The sequence below is a fragment of the Mastomys coucha genome, unplaced genomic scaffold (genome assembly GCF_008632895.1).
Source record: "Mastomys coucha isolate ucsf_1 unplaced genomic scaffold, UCSF_Mcou_1 pScaffold15, whole genome shotgun sequence".
NCBI classification, from domain to species: domain Eukaryota; kingdom Metazoa; phylum Chordata; class Mammalia; order Rodentia; family Muridae; genus Mastomys; species Mastomys coucha.
Genome location: NW_022196897.1, coordinates 87,125,910 through 87,141,185, shown reverse-complemented (window position 1 = coordinate 87,141,185; position 15,276 = coordinate 87,125,910). Strand labels below are relative to the sequence as shown.

General features: G+C 46.6%; 1 protein-coding gene across 6 annotated transcripts in view; it reads left to right on the top strand.

The window, feature by feature from the left end:
• Positions 1 to 15,276, top strand: part of Prr5l (proline rich 5 like) — a 174,566-nt gene that overhangs the window by 132,585 nt on the left and 26,705 nt on the right. For all 6 annotated transcript variants that reach the window (XM_031371145.1, XM_031371144.1, XM_031371141.1 and 3 more), the window contains one exon: positions 10,157 to 10,214. In XM_031371145.1, the coding sequence (XP_031227005.1) occupies positions 10,157 to 10,214 (58 nt within the window). The remainder of the gene's footprint in view (positions 1 to 10,156; positions 10,215 to 15,276) is intronic.

The following is a 15,276-nucleotide window of genomic DNA, read 5'->3' as shown; positions in this document are numbered from 1 at the left end:
AGAGAGAGAGAGAGAGAGAGAGAGAGAGAGAGAGAGAAAACAGTAACCCTAAATCTGGTCAGATCAAGACCCAGTGGAAGCCTGGAATTCAGTCAGGTCACCCTCTGCTGCATGAACTGTCGTCTGTAATGTTGTGGGGTGGGGCGAAGAGGGGGAGGAGGAAAGACTCAGAATGTGATAGTGAGTCCCTACTGTGAATCATCTTATTTGCCCTTCACTCAAAGGTCAGCCTCTACCTCACTCTGCTCCCCTGTGGTCTCTATTGATTGGCTTGAAGGCAGGCTACTGAAAAGAGGTTTATTTTATTTTATTTTTTTCTCCATAAGTCCTGAAGAAAGGGGCCTGGCGGGCTGGGCTGCCTTCTGCCTTGACATTTGAAAGAAATGGGGTCGGTGTGGTTTCAGTCAAGTCGTAAATGCCAGCTGTCTTTTTGGCCTTTGGGGGCTATCCCTAGGCCAGTAGGAAGGGTGTGTCTGGTGGGTACTTGCGCACATGGTAAGCCCTGAGGTTTGGGGAGGTGGCTAATACTGCTTACAAAGATGCCAGATACTTCAAAACTAATAACCACATGCCGTTTCCTAACAGGAACCTAACGAGAGAAGCTGCTTGGTGAACACCAAGTCTTTTTCTTGGGGTGTGGTGTGGGGAATGATTTTCAGAACTCTAAATGTGGGGTTTTCCTTATTTAAGGGATAAACTGGAAAAAAACTCTTCTAGATTCTCTCCTAATGCAGATTTTAACTTTTTTAAAGTTGTGGGTGTTTGTTTCCAGCCCCACCCCTGCCCCACAATGTTTTTAAGCATTTACTTTTCTTCCGTTTACCTCTGTCAACGTTTTAGGGAGAGCAGGGAGGATTGTCTACTATACAAACCTGAAGTGACATTTAGGGACCAAAACATGGCAATGAATAACATCAGAGACGGGTTTAGAAAATGTTCGCTTTATCCCTTATGTTCATGCCTATGGCGTCCTCTCCAGGACTTAGCAGCCTCCTTATTTAAGGAAGAGGGAGCTAACCTTGAACTTGACATCTTTACCTAGGGCTAGTTGACTGGCTAAGGTTCTGTGTCCATATTTTGTTAGTTAATTTCTGAGCGGTTTTTCCACTTGTGGTAAGTACTGCTCCTACCAGTTCCTTTTAGCGCGCATTGACAATTTTGACAAGCAGCTTAAAGGAAAAAAAAATTGCTCATAAAGGATAGCATTGCATAAAGGTGTCCCTGGCTGTGGCCCCCATGGTGAAGGTAGTTCAGGAGACATTCGAGTGTGAGGAAGACTGGGGCTGGGGACCGCTGAGGTTTTCAAATCTGCACAAGAACTCTCCACACAGCAGAAAGTCACCTAGACAAGGAAAGCTTCACAGAGGGGCAGGGGCAGAGCCCCGAGAGGCTCAAACAAAGAACGGAGCTGGAGGAAAGCGTGGGGAGCCTTAAGAAGCAGCCCTAGGACAATCAGGAAAGTCCCTCAACCCCGGTTGTTTCAGAAGAATGTAAACAAGTTCTCTGGCCCAGGGCTCCTCAGAGTGAGAGCTACAGGATCCCCCACCCCCGCACCTGCATTCGAAAGTCAGGTTTGCCCTTCCTTGGGACCCTCCTCTCCCAGGGAGAGCTCCCCGCTTGCAGAGTCATAGACAGAGCTCTTCCTGTCTGGGTCTCTGGTTAGCAAAAGTGAGCATTTCTATTTTACAATTTTAAAGAAAGAACATCCACAGTGAAGAATAATGAAAGTGACCTGGGATGAGGGCAGAGGCTGCAGGTAAAAAAAAAAAAAAAAAAAAAAAAATGCGGCTTATCTCTGGTCTGCACACAGAGAAGACAGCCTGTTGGGGCTACAGGAACCTGAATAGATTTCCGAGAGACACTGGGCCAGAAAAATCTCTGACATTTCCAGTATTGACTCCCCTTTCCCTCCCCCCACCCCACTGTTTTGAATTGTGCCTCAGAGGAAAATTGAGGTTTCGGAGGAGAACTCTATCCCAGTGACTGCCTGGAGGGATAATTGGTTCTCTGTCGTGCTTGGAAATGGATATTATAAAATGATCTTCATTTTTTTTTGATTCCTTAGTAAAGGTATCTCTGTGGTTCAAAGTATTGGGAGGGGGGCGGGGTGTCGAATACCTCCCTTTCTCAGTTCTGTATCTGTGGGTTCCCCTGTTTGCTCCAAGTCTTGCTCCAAGCTCAGAAGGTTCCATTTCTTTTGGTGGAACTAGAGATTACATCATGGAGAAACTAAAGTCAAAGGCTCTGAGGTAGGAAATGTTAGGGAAGAGGGGGACACGGACAGAGCGGTTGCCAATAGGTCATGGACACCTGGTTGTGTTTGTATGTGTGTGCGTGTGTAGGTGTGTATGTGCATGTGTGTGTGTGTGTCTGTGTGTGTGTCTGTGTATGCACATACATACATGTGCATGTGAATGTTGGTATACACATGTATGTGAACATATAGGTATGTTCATAAATTGTTTATCTGATTGCTGCAAGAGCCCCAGGAGAGACTGATCATCATAGTGCTAGGGAAGTGTGCACTTGGCAGTAGCTGAGAGAGGAGACCCATGATGAGGGGTCCCAGATAGAATGGAGTTTAAAGATGTAAAACAGTGCGGGAATTTAAGGGAATCTAGACCAGTAGCACATGCAGCATCGCAGACTGACGATGGGGGTGCATGGCAGGGTCTTCAGATCAGATCTAGAATAGATAAATATGAATGTAAGATAAATAATTATGAAGGTGGGACAAGGTGAAGAGAATATCTCTTGGGGTTCTCAAATCCAAACCAGATGGGGGAGAAAAGGTACGATTTCCATTTCTGATCCATCTCAGAAGACTTCTGTTGTGAGCAATATTTTGCAGAAGGAAATGGAGATGGTGAGGTGGGCAGCTGGGAAGGAGGGAAATTCCATGCATACTCTGTAGGTTCAGTGTGGGGCCAGGGCACAAAGGAGCCTGACAGGGAGGATGGGTGAGGATTGTGTTTTTTTTTTTTAGGTGAAAAGGTCACTAGGATTGAGGTTTGAATGGTATTCGGGACAAAGGCAAGGTGAAGCCTGTATACAGGAGCGGCCTAGAAGTTCCTGGTGACCACTCTGACCTCTTCTGAGGTGGAGCTAACTAACTAGGGGAACAGAGAGTATCCATCCAGCCAGGGGTTTCTGAAGTTTTCTTACCCCCAGTCTCCCAAGCAGTTACATGAATTTTGTGCAATTATTTGATTATTTTTATAATGCATTTCTCATACTTTATGAAACAAGTGGAAAAATGAATCTTGAAATTGATAACGTCAAGCCTCAGTAGGTTTAGATAAAGATGAAAACCAATAGGTATGCCGAGGCTATGGATCAGTCAGTAGCTTCATTGGGTTTGTGAGGGAGAGTGCAGAGGTACAAAATGCTAAAGTAGATCATCTGAAGGGGCTTCACCACCCTTCCTAGGTCAGTGGGAGCAGGATTTCTTTGTCATGTAGGCCCGTGGTTCTGTGTGAGAATATATTTTAGGAGCCTGCTACGTATGAAATGGAGGGATTTAGTGTAGACCAGAGAGGGACTGGAATGAGCCAGGGTTAGTGAGAAGCCGAAGCAGAGGCACAGCAAACAGCAGTGTGTGCTGCACATGCAGGGGTTCAGTAAGTAATCGTGGTCAGTCCAATGGTCATGGGAAGTTAAGGTTGCTACGAATTTTTGTTTAGTATGGAAAGCTCTCTCTGCTCCCTCTGAGGGTTGTAATGAAGGCTGAGTATGTGCCTCAATTGGTAGAGTGCTGGGCAAGCATCCATGAGGAGACGTGTTCAATTCCTAGCACCCTAGAAGCCGGGAATGGTGGTGCATACCACCGTCTATTTGGCACTGAGTTCTTCTTCCTGGGAAGCTGGGGTTGGCATTATTTCCCCTAGCTTTCTTGACTACTTTTTTCCTGAGTCTCTCTGACTGGTTGGGAGGTCCTCTGCTTGATAGGTGACATAATGGTTGGCAAGCTGTAACACACACACACACACACACACACACACACACACACACACACACCTGCCTTCCTCTCAGCTCAACTCAGCACCTCCATCCTGCCCCATGCTGCCCAGGGTAAGCTGAACTTTTTCCCCAATCAACTGCTAGTGGCTTGGGCGGATTTCCTCCAAACATCCTTGTCGAGAGATTTTTTTTTCCCAAGCTTCATTTTTCTGTTTGCAGCCCATTTCTCTGTGTCTTAGGGGGAAAATGTCAGCTCTTTCCACTTCCGGATCATCCTGCCACTTCATTAATGTGCTGTTTTGTCCATGGCCAAGTTCACTGATGGTGTGGCAGAAGGATGTGTTAAGTAACAACCGGCCCATTGCCAAGTCCCTAGTCATTTCCTAAGGAGCTACTATTTAATAAACTGGCAGTTTGTGATTTGAGGCTGGCTGGGGAGGTGATAGAGAGAGCCGTTGGGCTAGGAGAGGTCATGAGAAAAGCAGTCTCCAACTCTCTTGCCACTGCCATTTAATAGCAAATGTCTGTCAGAACCTTTTGGATCCTGGTATTTGGCAGGGATGAGACTTCTTTGAGGTAAGATTCAGGAAGAACAAATACTTAGAAAAGTAGTAAGGAATACTTGAGCTAAAGTTTACTCTTCTTTCTCATTCCTGACTCCGTTTGCTTTCTTCCTTCTCTCCCTCACTTCCTTCTTACTTCCTTTCTCTCCCTTCCTTGGTTTCTGTCTCTCAGAACCTTTGAGCAAGCCTGAGTCTCATAGATGGCAAGCTGGCGTCTTCCTGGGTGAAGTGGATGGCAGTAGTGTGATGTTCACAGTCTGCAGGCCCCGGGCTAAGTGAGCATGTGGCCGTACTGGGGTGTGGAGTTCCATCTCCTTTCCAAGGGCCTGCCACTGCTACACACACAAGTCAGGTAACTCCTCAGAAATCTCTACACTGTGACATGAAGATCACAGGGAAGGGAGAGACAAGGCCCACCTAATCATTAGAAAATATGTCACAGTACTGCCAGACCCGGCTGGGGATGGCTGCCACCATGTTTCTATTCAAGAATTAGTAGCCATGTGTCCAGCCCTGACTTCCACACATCATACTTAGACCTCCACTAACACCATCTGTTGCTACCTCAAGGTAGGGTGGCAGTAATAAGTCAGGGTGTGGGTGTGGCCCAACACCTGCACATGAAGCATGCACATTTCTCCTGGGAGGTTGCAGCTCCAGACTCCCTGTGTTTTATGTTATAGTATCTGACCATACTTTCCTTACAATGCACACACATACATATACACACACACAAACACATACAGAGAGAGAGAGAGAGAGAGAAAGAGAGAGAGAGAGAGAGAGAGAGAGAGAGAGAGAGAGAGAGAAAGAAAGAAACTGCAGAGCATTGAATAGACTCTGTCTTGACCTGTGGTGTTCTAGGCCAGGGTTGGGGACAGGAGCTGTCCTGGCAGCTGAGCAAAGACTACAGCTGAGGTCAAGTTGTGTGTGTGAGAGTGTGTGTGTGTGTGTAGGGGGGGATGTGAATGTCAAGGTAGCCATTCCCAGGGGAGGAAGCTAGGTGCCCTGAGAATCCTAGAGGGTTCTGCAGGCGCTGAAGGAAGGATTCCTAGTGGAATCTGAGCTGCATTCCTGTGGGTTGGAATTTGGGGCAGGAAACTCTACCCTAACCTCAGTCCCTGGAAGATCAAAGCATTTGTGGCATGCTTTTCTAGGAGTTTTAGCTTCTTGGAAAATGGAGCCCCTTAAATATCAGCAAATCTGTGTGTGAGCAGACTCCGGTGACCACAGGCTCCAAGTGGGGAGAAGGACTAAGTATGACCCGAACGGCTCCATCAGACCCCACATTTTTGTTTATTTTGATCTAAGCTACAGAATTTCTGTGCTGTGTATCATGAGAGCCTTAGAAAGAATGTTTTCTGTTTCATTTCCCTCCTAAGCCAGAAATAACTCCTTTTCCTTGGAAACACATATTTTTCCTTCTAATATCTCCTTGAAGGGAGAGGACCGTGGGCCAGGAAGGAGGCTCTGGGCCATCTGTTGGAATCTGTTCCTTCTGATTTGGACAAGGGAATTTTTACCAAATGAAGAAAGTGGGAGCAGATTTAGGGACCCTATGTCACCCCCTCCACCTCCTTAAGACATTCTGATTCTTATCTTGACTCCTTAAAAATACAAAATAATTCTTGTCACCAAAATAGGCAGCTGATTTTAAGTTCAACAAAGATTTGCAGAGCACCAGCTGTAGGAAGAGCCTCCTGCCCCAACCTTCTTACAGTGCTAGGGTATAAGTACTTACTATCACACTCCTGCCACATGGATGCTGGAGATTCGAACTTAGGTCCTCATGCTTGCCTGGTAAGTACGTACCTACTGAGGTATGTCTCTAGCCCTGGAAGCCTTTATTAATTCATATCATAACCTGGACTGATTTTGGCTTTGTTTTTATAATTTCTTTTGGCACCCTAGTGTGCCACCGCCTCCCTTAGTGTATATAATTAGGGAGATGGGGCAAGATGATATGAACCTCTCCTGGGACATGTGCCTTGGAAATGCGGTCAAAGGGAGCTTGCAGATTTGTTTTGGAAGAAGGCCGGGTACCGGTGTTGACAGCAGACACTCAGGAGTCCTTAGCAGTGTAGAGGTGGCCTTTCTGAGAACCTCCACTGGCTCAGAGGAAATGCTGGGCAGATACTCTAAAGCAGTGGCTCTCAACCTAGAGGTGCAACACCTTTGGGGGTCCCACATCAGGTATCTTGCACATCAGATATTTACATTATGTTCATAACAGTAGCAAAATGAAAGTTATGAAGTAAACAATGAAATAATTGCATGGTTGGGGGTCACCACGACGTGAGGAACTGTATTAAAGAGTCACAGCATTAGGAAGGTTGGGAAGCACTGCTCTAAGGTCACAGTGGCATTTGTGCTCAGGTGGTGTGACTACTGTCCTTTCCCCTCATCTGAGCAATCTTTCTCATCCATCTTGGCTGCCAGGAGGTCTAGATCAGCTGACACTGGACTGTTTTCTTGCTTTCTGACCCGGAGGCAAGATGTAGTTGCTGGGCCAGAGCTGGAGAATAGGATGGGGCTGTGTTGTAATTCCCTGTACAGTCCATAGTAATTTTTTCCCCTACAACAAAATTGGCATGCTTCAGTATGGTGTTATTCTGGCTCTAATTTGAGTTTCATCTGCCATCTTGAAATTAAACAGTGGCCAATTACACTTTCAAATTTGGCTATATCTGAATCCCAGTGGGATTTTAGAATCTGGATCATGTGTGCCTGTCACAAAAATGTGTTAGCGTTTTTGAGAGACAACTCAGTAGGTAATGTGTTTGTTGTGCAAGCACGAGGACCTGAGATTGGAGTTCCAACACCCATGAAACAGCCAGGCCAGGTTGCATGTACTTGTAAACCCAGTCCTGGGAAGGCAGAGGCAGGAGGATGCTAGGGGCTTGTTGGCTAAATAGTCTTGTTGAAATAGTGATCTTCAGGTTCAGTGAGAGACCCCATCTCCAAAGAATAAGTGGAGAAGAGGCTACTCAGACATCATGCACTCACAGAGGCAAAGAAACCGCATGCAGACACGTGTACACAAACACACATGCCCCCAGAAACCCTCAGTACATCGTAAAGTCCTGTCGTCACTTCTTACTCCTGGGAAGATGTTAAGCTCTTGCCAAGCGCTGTCACTGATTACTAAGGATGTGCCTGGCGGTGTGTTTCTATAATCATTATCTTTTGTAAGAACTTAATGATATGCCAGTGGTATCATGATAATGAGAATTTAAATGTTCCCAGCACAAAGAAATGTTAGACATCTGAGATATGCCACTTACTGTGATCTTGTGACTACACATGCATTGAAATGTCACAAATATACAACTGTGTTATATGTCTGTTCACATTTTTAAATATGGGGCTGGAGAGATGGCACAGCAGTTCAGAGTGCTTATTGCTCTTGCAGAAGACCCAGGTTCAGTTCCCACCACCCTAATGGTTGACAGACAGCTGCTCGTAACTCCAGCTCCAGGGGACCTGATGCCGCTGACCTTTATGAGAACCGCACTTGTGTGTTCATATTCCCACTCAGACAGACACAGACCCGTGAGTGCCAACAGTAAACATAAATGTTCTTAAATTGAAATCAATTGAAAACATAATAAAATAGTACAGCTAGTGAAAGACAAAGAAAGCTAGCGAAAGCAAGAACGGGAGCTGGAGACACACTTCCAGTACTTAGGAGGCAGAGGAAGGAAGGTTACAAGTTTGAGACCAGCCTGGGCTACCTAGTGACACATGGTCTGTAAAATAAGTAAGCAGGACCTGAACTGATGTGGCACCCACCCTCCTCTCACTCAGCTGCACACACTGCCATCATCAATGTTGTGCTGACTACCTTTTGTGTCAGCTTGACACAGGCTAGAGTCATCTAAGAGCAGGGAACTTCAATTGGGAAAATGCCCCCAGAAGACTGGGCTGTAGGCAAGCCAGACACTGTTCTTAATCAGTGATTGGTGTGCGAGGGCCCAGCTCATTGTGGGTGGTGCCATCTCTGGGCTGGCAATCCTGGGTGCTATAAGAAAGCAAAGTGAGCAAGCCATGAAGAGCAAGCTAATAAACAGCACCCTTCCGTGGCCTTTCTGCATCAGCTCCTGCCTCCATGGTCCTGCCCTGTTTGAATTCCTGTGTTGATTTCCCTCAATGGACTGTAACTCTGGATATGTTAGCCAAATGAACCTTTTCCCTTCCAGGTTGCTTTGGTCATGGAGTTTCATCACAGCAGTAGAAACCCTAACTGAGACAGCTATATTGGGAGCTTTGGGTTTTATAAAGGGCGGTGTGAGGAGAACATTGGCTTTTTCATTTGTATACCACCTTTGCTCTCTACCTCCCTCACAGGAGGGAGCACAGGTCTTTTGGAACATAATGAGAGAGGTCCAGAGAGGTACCAGGCCATCAGTGATCTCTGAGTTTCTGTGGTTCACACAGGGGTGGTTTTGTGTGTTTGGGACACACACGCACACACACACATGCGCGCGCACACACACGCACACACACACACACACACACACACACACACACACACACACGGTGGATGTCTCAGAAGATGCTTCAGAGTGGAAAGAGCTTAGCTTCTGGAACCAGGAAGAACAGTCTGAACTCCTATGAGCCAGCAGCCACTGGTAAGCAATGAAGGATTCAGATTCTCTGATAGATGCCGGACACTCATTCATTGCTGATTGTAACTAAAGAGAACTTAGCCTGACTCTCTCTACAACTTTTCCATGCACACCCTGTTGATGGACACATATTCAAGCCTGCCTAAAAGTTTGCATTTGATTTCTTTCTGTTGTATCAAGTATGAGGAACCATAGGTTTATTCTTTTGAAAAATTTTATTTTTTTAATTATGAACTTGTGTGTGTGTGTGTGTGTGTGAGTGTAGGTATGTGCTCAACAAGGGCATGAGGAGTTGGACCCTCCTGGGGCTAGAGATCCAGGCGATTGCAAGCCACCTGATGGGAGTGCTGGAAGACCAGAGTCACTGAGCCACCTTCCCAGCTGCCTGAATTTGTTTGTTTGTTTGTTTGTTTGTTTGTTTTGGGATAGAGATCTTTCTTTGTATCGCTGGCTGATCTGAAACTCACTGTGTAGAGCAGGCTAGCCTTGAACTTAGGTAGATACACCTGGCTCTGCCTTGTGAGTGCTTGCACTACCACATCTGGCTCCAAATTTATTCTTAAAAACAAAACACAAAACCCAAAAAACAAAAAACCCAATTCCCCCAAAACCTAGCTCTATTTAGTTTCCCATTTGTCTAGGCTCTCCATATGGTTTAAGTCATCAAGAGCCTCAAGGGCTTTGGGGTCAACAATGAATTGGACTGGATCCCTTCTGTATCTCTTAGTTTGAGAGGTGAGTGGGATGGTAATTGCATTTGGCCTTTTGGCTTACTACCCTTGGGCTGTGTGGTGTCTCACAGTCTTCCTCTGAGGTTCTTGTTCTTCCAGGACAAAGGGCTTCTTAAACTTAGAAGCCTGACTAGTACAGGGAGCCCAAAAAGTCTGCGCTGCGAGTGGGAATTGGAGGAGTTGGAAAAATGCCCTGTAGTATATAGCTTGCCTCCGGTCCAGTCTTCTGGATCAGAGTCACCCAGCTCTTGTGCTCTTTGTTCTCTCTTGGCAGAACCAACTTCTTGCAAAAGGACTGTCCTTTGTGGAGGAGAAGATCAAGCAGAGTGAAGGCAAGTATGAGGCGCTGGTGCACGGGGCTCTGACCCAGCCTTTGGTGCTTGTTTGCAGGGTTGAGCCACCTCTGTCTAAAAGCAGCAGACTCTGAGTGAGTGAGTCACCCCTGCCTCTTGCTGCCTTCAGTGGTTTGAACCAGCTGCCCTTGTCAGTGCAACACAGACTGCCTTTGCAAAAATGGGCTGGGCTGGGGTGATTTAGTGGAGACCCAGGTAAGGGGTTTCCAAGGATGCATCCTGGTGGTGCCCTTTGAAGGGATAGGGGCAATTGCTCTGCCCCAGATGCTTCTGGTCCATCTGGTCTGTTTCAGGCTGTTCTCCATCCGCCATTACAATATTTCTTGGGATCATACTGAACAGGGGCGCTCCCAATTTCAGGAACAATAGACAAACTGGCTCTCCCTCAATGGATGTGATCTGACAGATGAAGAAAACACTATCTGTAGTGTTAGAATCCAAGTGACTGGATAGAAAGAAACTGGCTGGAGAAAGGTCAGGAAAGAGTGGACCACCCCTTCGATTCCACTGAGGGTTTCTAGGGACTTGGCTTAGCTTGTTCTCTAGTTTTCTAGTGAATCTTGGCACATTTCTCCCTCCCAATCTCTCTGTCTCTCTCTGCTCTTGTAGCCCAGGTTGGCCTCAAGTTTACTAGATAGCGGAAGATGGCCTAGAACTTCTGATTGACCCTCCCTTTCTCCACCTCCAAAGTTCTGGGATTACAGTATGTACCGCCATGCTTGGTTTATACTGATAGAGATTAAACCCAGGGCTTAGTGCAGGTACTTTATCAACTGAGCTACACCCCCAGCTCAGAGTCTCATTTTAAAGGGATGAAATGGGGTGAGGGCTTGCAGCGAGTAAAAGATACCTATGATGCCTTACTCAGCACACAGGTGATCTACCTTTTCTTTATGTTCTAGCCAGTTATCCTCAGGGTAGGCCAGAAGGATGTCCAGGCACAGACTTCATAGGGCTCTATCTAGCCATATACATGTTACATATATATGGGTTTCTTCTGACATATGACAACATACATGACCTTGGAGGGCATTATGTCCAATGAAAGACACCATGCCCAGAAATGTGGCGCCTAGAAAGACAAAGTTGGAAAGAAGATGAGAAATATGCTAGAATGTTCTGGAGCATGGCTCAAAGTAAATGTCCCCCCAAACCTTTGGAAATAACCAGTGGTAGAAGTGGACACACACACACACACACACACACACACACATACACACACTTTTTCCTCTGGACCACACATAGACTGAGATTTTTGTTTCTCTAAGTCTGTAAATACCCACTAAATCAAGGCTTTACATTCTTTGATGTTGGGGCTGGAGATACAGTTGATTAAGTAAGGGGGCTTGCTGCTCCCTAGAGGACCTAGGTTCAGTTCCTAGTGCCCATATCAGGAGGCTGTTCACTATTGCCTGTCATTACAACACTAGGGAGCTGACTCCCTCTTCTAGCTTCCTTGGGCATCTGCATGCATGTATACACGTGGTACACACACACACTCACAAGCACACACACACACACACACACACAGAAATAAAAATAAATTAAAGATCTCTTTTGAAGTTGTGATAAAACACATGATGTGCCAGGCAGTGGTGGCACACGCCTTTAATCCCAGCACTTGGGGCCAGCCTGGTCTACAGAGTAAGTTCCAGGACAACCAGGGCTACACAGAGAAACCCTGTCTCAAAAACCCAAGCAAACAAACAAAACAAAACATGATGTATGGAGTCTGCCTGTCACCCCCTCACGGTTCATAGCCCTGACTTTTCTCCTCTCTGTTGTGGCCTCTAGTTCTTTGCCCTGAACCTGGAAACTCCACACATTTGCACACTCGTGTTCTCACAACCGTAGTTACTTCCTTCCAGGGTTTTGACTAACAGGGATCATACAGTAATCATGCTTTTGTTAAGTGTCTTCTTTCATTGGACATAATGACCTCTCAGTCCATGGGGGTTGTCACATGTCAGAAGACACATGGGTCTTTTGAGGCCAGTCACTCCAGTACGTAGCAGCTAGATGACCTTCTCCTCATCCACTCACCCGTTAGCGGTGACTTGGTTTGACTAGCAAGTCAGCGGTTCTTTGTCTCTGGGAATCAGGTTAGTACATAGGTATTGGAAAGTGGTCCTCCAGTCCAGGGACGGCCAAGAAGCATCTGTCCCTGGCTATACCGATTGTGTGTCAATCTGTACATCTTACATGTTGGTTCTGGGAAGCTACTGAAGCTCCTGGAAATGTGTAAAACCAGCTCTAGGAAATAGGCACTGAGTAAGATTGAGATGTCCTTGATCAGGACGGTGCGAGTGTGGATATGAGTGACCTCAAGGAGAGATGGACTCAAGAGTGGAAATTCACAAATGGGGATCCAATGGGTTACCAGAGATCATCCAAGGTTTTGTGCCTACACACACAAAGCATGGCTAGGGAGCCGGTGACACAGTAGGCATTTCCATGGAGCTTCCTAGTCTCGGGTTTGTGGTGTTGGAGCCCACTCTGCACACTGAACAGGCTTAGGAGGACATTTAATAAGTGTCCTCATCTTCAAACGGAGTAACCCTACTCTTTGGTTCCTTGCATTAGAACTTCAAGAAAGGTTTTGTTTTGTTGAAGGGGTTCTCGTGTCACAAAAACTAAAATTTGAGGATAACCAGGATGCCCTGTGCCGTTGTTTAGTGAAGGTGCCTTGGCGCCATGCCTGCTCCCACTTGGGATGGTTGCTGTCTCCAGCTGTATGTGACAGCAGCTGCTGGGCAGGAGCCACCATAGTGTTTTCTACAGTTGTCCTGACTGTCCTTCTCAGGACGTTTTTTTTATAGCATTCTGTGTGCTGCTGACAGCTTCTGTGCTGTACCAAAGGGAAGATTTGATGACAGCTATCTCGAACCTTCCATTCAAGCCCCTTCCACCTTTGCAGGGAGCTGACTCTGACTTCGAGGCTGTTTCTGGAAATGAAGCTACCTGTTTTCTTTACCTCTCTCTTCCTTTGTTGGACTGTGTCTGCTGCTCTCGCAGAACACTTTCTGGAACCTTCTTTCCTCCCTGATCTTTGCAGCCATCGGTCAGATCCAACCTCCCAGAAGGTACCTCCCAGCTCCAGGGTGGAAGGACACCTTTATACGCTCATGAGGCCTCTGTCTTAGCATGGAAACAGGCACAGAGCTGCCCCATAGGGTTCTCCCTCCTTCCCTTCACCGTAGAAAGCTTTAGATAAGGGCTGTCAACAAAGCAGCCACAACAGCTTTTACCCCTCTTCGGGGTTCATTTTGGATTCAGGAAACCAAATGTCCCTTACCTCATCCCGTGAGTGAATGAGCATTGCTTACATGATTCTGTGCGGCTGATCAATCAGTAATTGGACGCCAGGTCCTTTGTAGGTTTCGGGGGAAAGCTAAACTCAAATGGAAACAGATATGAATCAAATCATCATATATTAAAATATGTCAGTCTTGTGTATGTTGGCGGTTGGAGGGTGCAGCCCAGGTTAGGACTGCTAAATGTACGCAGGGCGGGCTTTGGTTAACTGGAAAAAAAGTTCCTGTAAGAATAAAGTCTTAACTGAAACAAGGAGGGTTATCAGGCAAGTTAGCTGAGGAGGTGGGAAAGAAGTCTGGACAGAAGGATTTCCAAACACAGAGGCTCTGGGCTGTGAGGAAGCTCGGTGAGTCTGAGGGGGCAGAGATCAAGCCTGAAAGCCACACTCCAAAGCCCGAGGGAAGCCTAGCTGAGGATGGAGACGCAGGAGAAAGAGACAGAGCCTCTTGGCTGGGTGGCCCATCTTGTAGAAGTGTCCTTTCTCTAAGAGAAAACAGAAAGTGTTCCTGCTACGTAGAAAGGCTTGCTCTGTAACACCACCTCTTAGGGTCAGATTGTGCCTCCTGCCTCTGAGACACCTGGCATCTGCAAAAGCCTACACAGTTGGCCCTTGCCATTTCTTTTGCCATGAAGGCTTTTCCAGAGTGGTTGGTTGATGTGTCTGGCTTGGTGCTCTGCACGTTAAGTGTGAAAAGGGACACACTTGTTCCGGACTCTCAAGTTCCAGCAGAGGACAATTCCAGCAATGTTTGGTTAGTGCTTCGCCAGGGAAAGCAGAGGAGGACACAAGTCTGCAGCCACCCTGACCTTCCAGCGGCTGTTGGCGACTAGCTCTGCCCTTATTCTGTGCTCTCTCCCCAGCCATTGCTTTTATTGGCCATTAAATTAATAGACGGAAGACGCTAAATGAGTCTATCAAGATTTAGTTCCATGGAACTAACGGTGTTTTGCCAAACACGGCTCTTGGTGTCTTGTCTTGGCTGACCCAGTTTCTCTGCTCCAGATGAGCAGACAGTAGTAGCCCATCAGCTCTGACATCTAGGTCATTGAGCAGCTGCTACCTCAACCAGGCTCTCTCCTCTCACATCCCTTCAGTGGCACGAGGTGACCTGTGTACAGTCAGTAGCCTGTGGGTAGCCTTTGGCTTCCTGGTGTCAGAGTGAGCAGGCACAGTCAGGAGGTGCCTCCCAGTTACAGTGCAACAGTGGATGAAAGTGATACTGTAGATCTCCTTTCTACTTCTTACCTGACAGCTCAAGCCCAGAGTTAGGCCAGAGTGTATAAAGGCAAACAGTGTACAACAACAGTGCAAAAATGGAGCAGTGACTAACAACTGTGCAGATGGAGCAGTGTGTGACTGCAGACAAAACAGTGTATAACTGCAAACAGAGCAGTGTATAAGGGTACAAACAGAAAAGTGTCTATCACTGCAAACAGAGCAGGGTGTAATTGTGCACACAGATTGCTATGTAACTGTGCAAACTAAGCAGAATATAACTATGCAAACAGACACAGCTGTGTAAAATTGTGCAAACAATCTTCAGAAGAAGCAGGTAAAGAACCCCAGCTTTGTCTTTCAGCTGTGTAGTGATGGTCTAGTTACTTGGTGTCTCTGAGCCTGTAAGATGGGGTAAGAGGGCCTACTCACAGGCCCTCTTATCATGTGATCTCCCTTTTCTTTCTTTCTTTTTTTTTTTTAGATATTTTCTTTATTTACATGTAAATT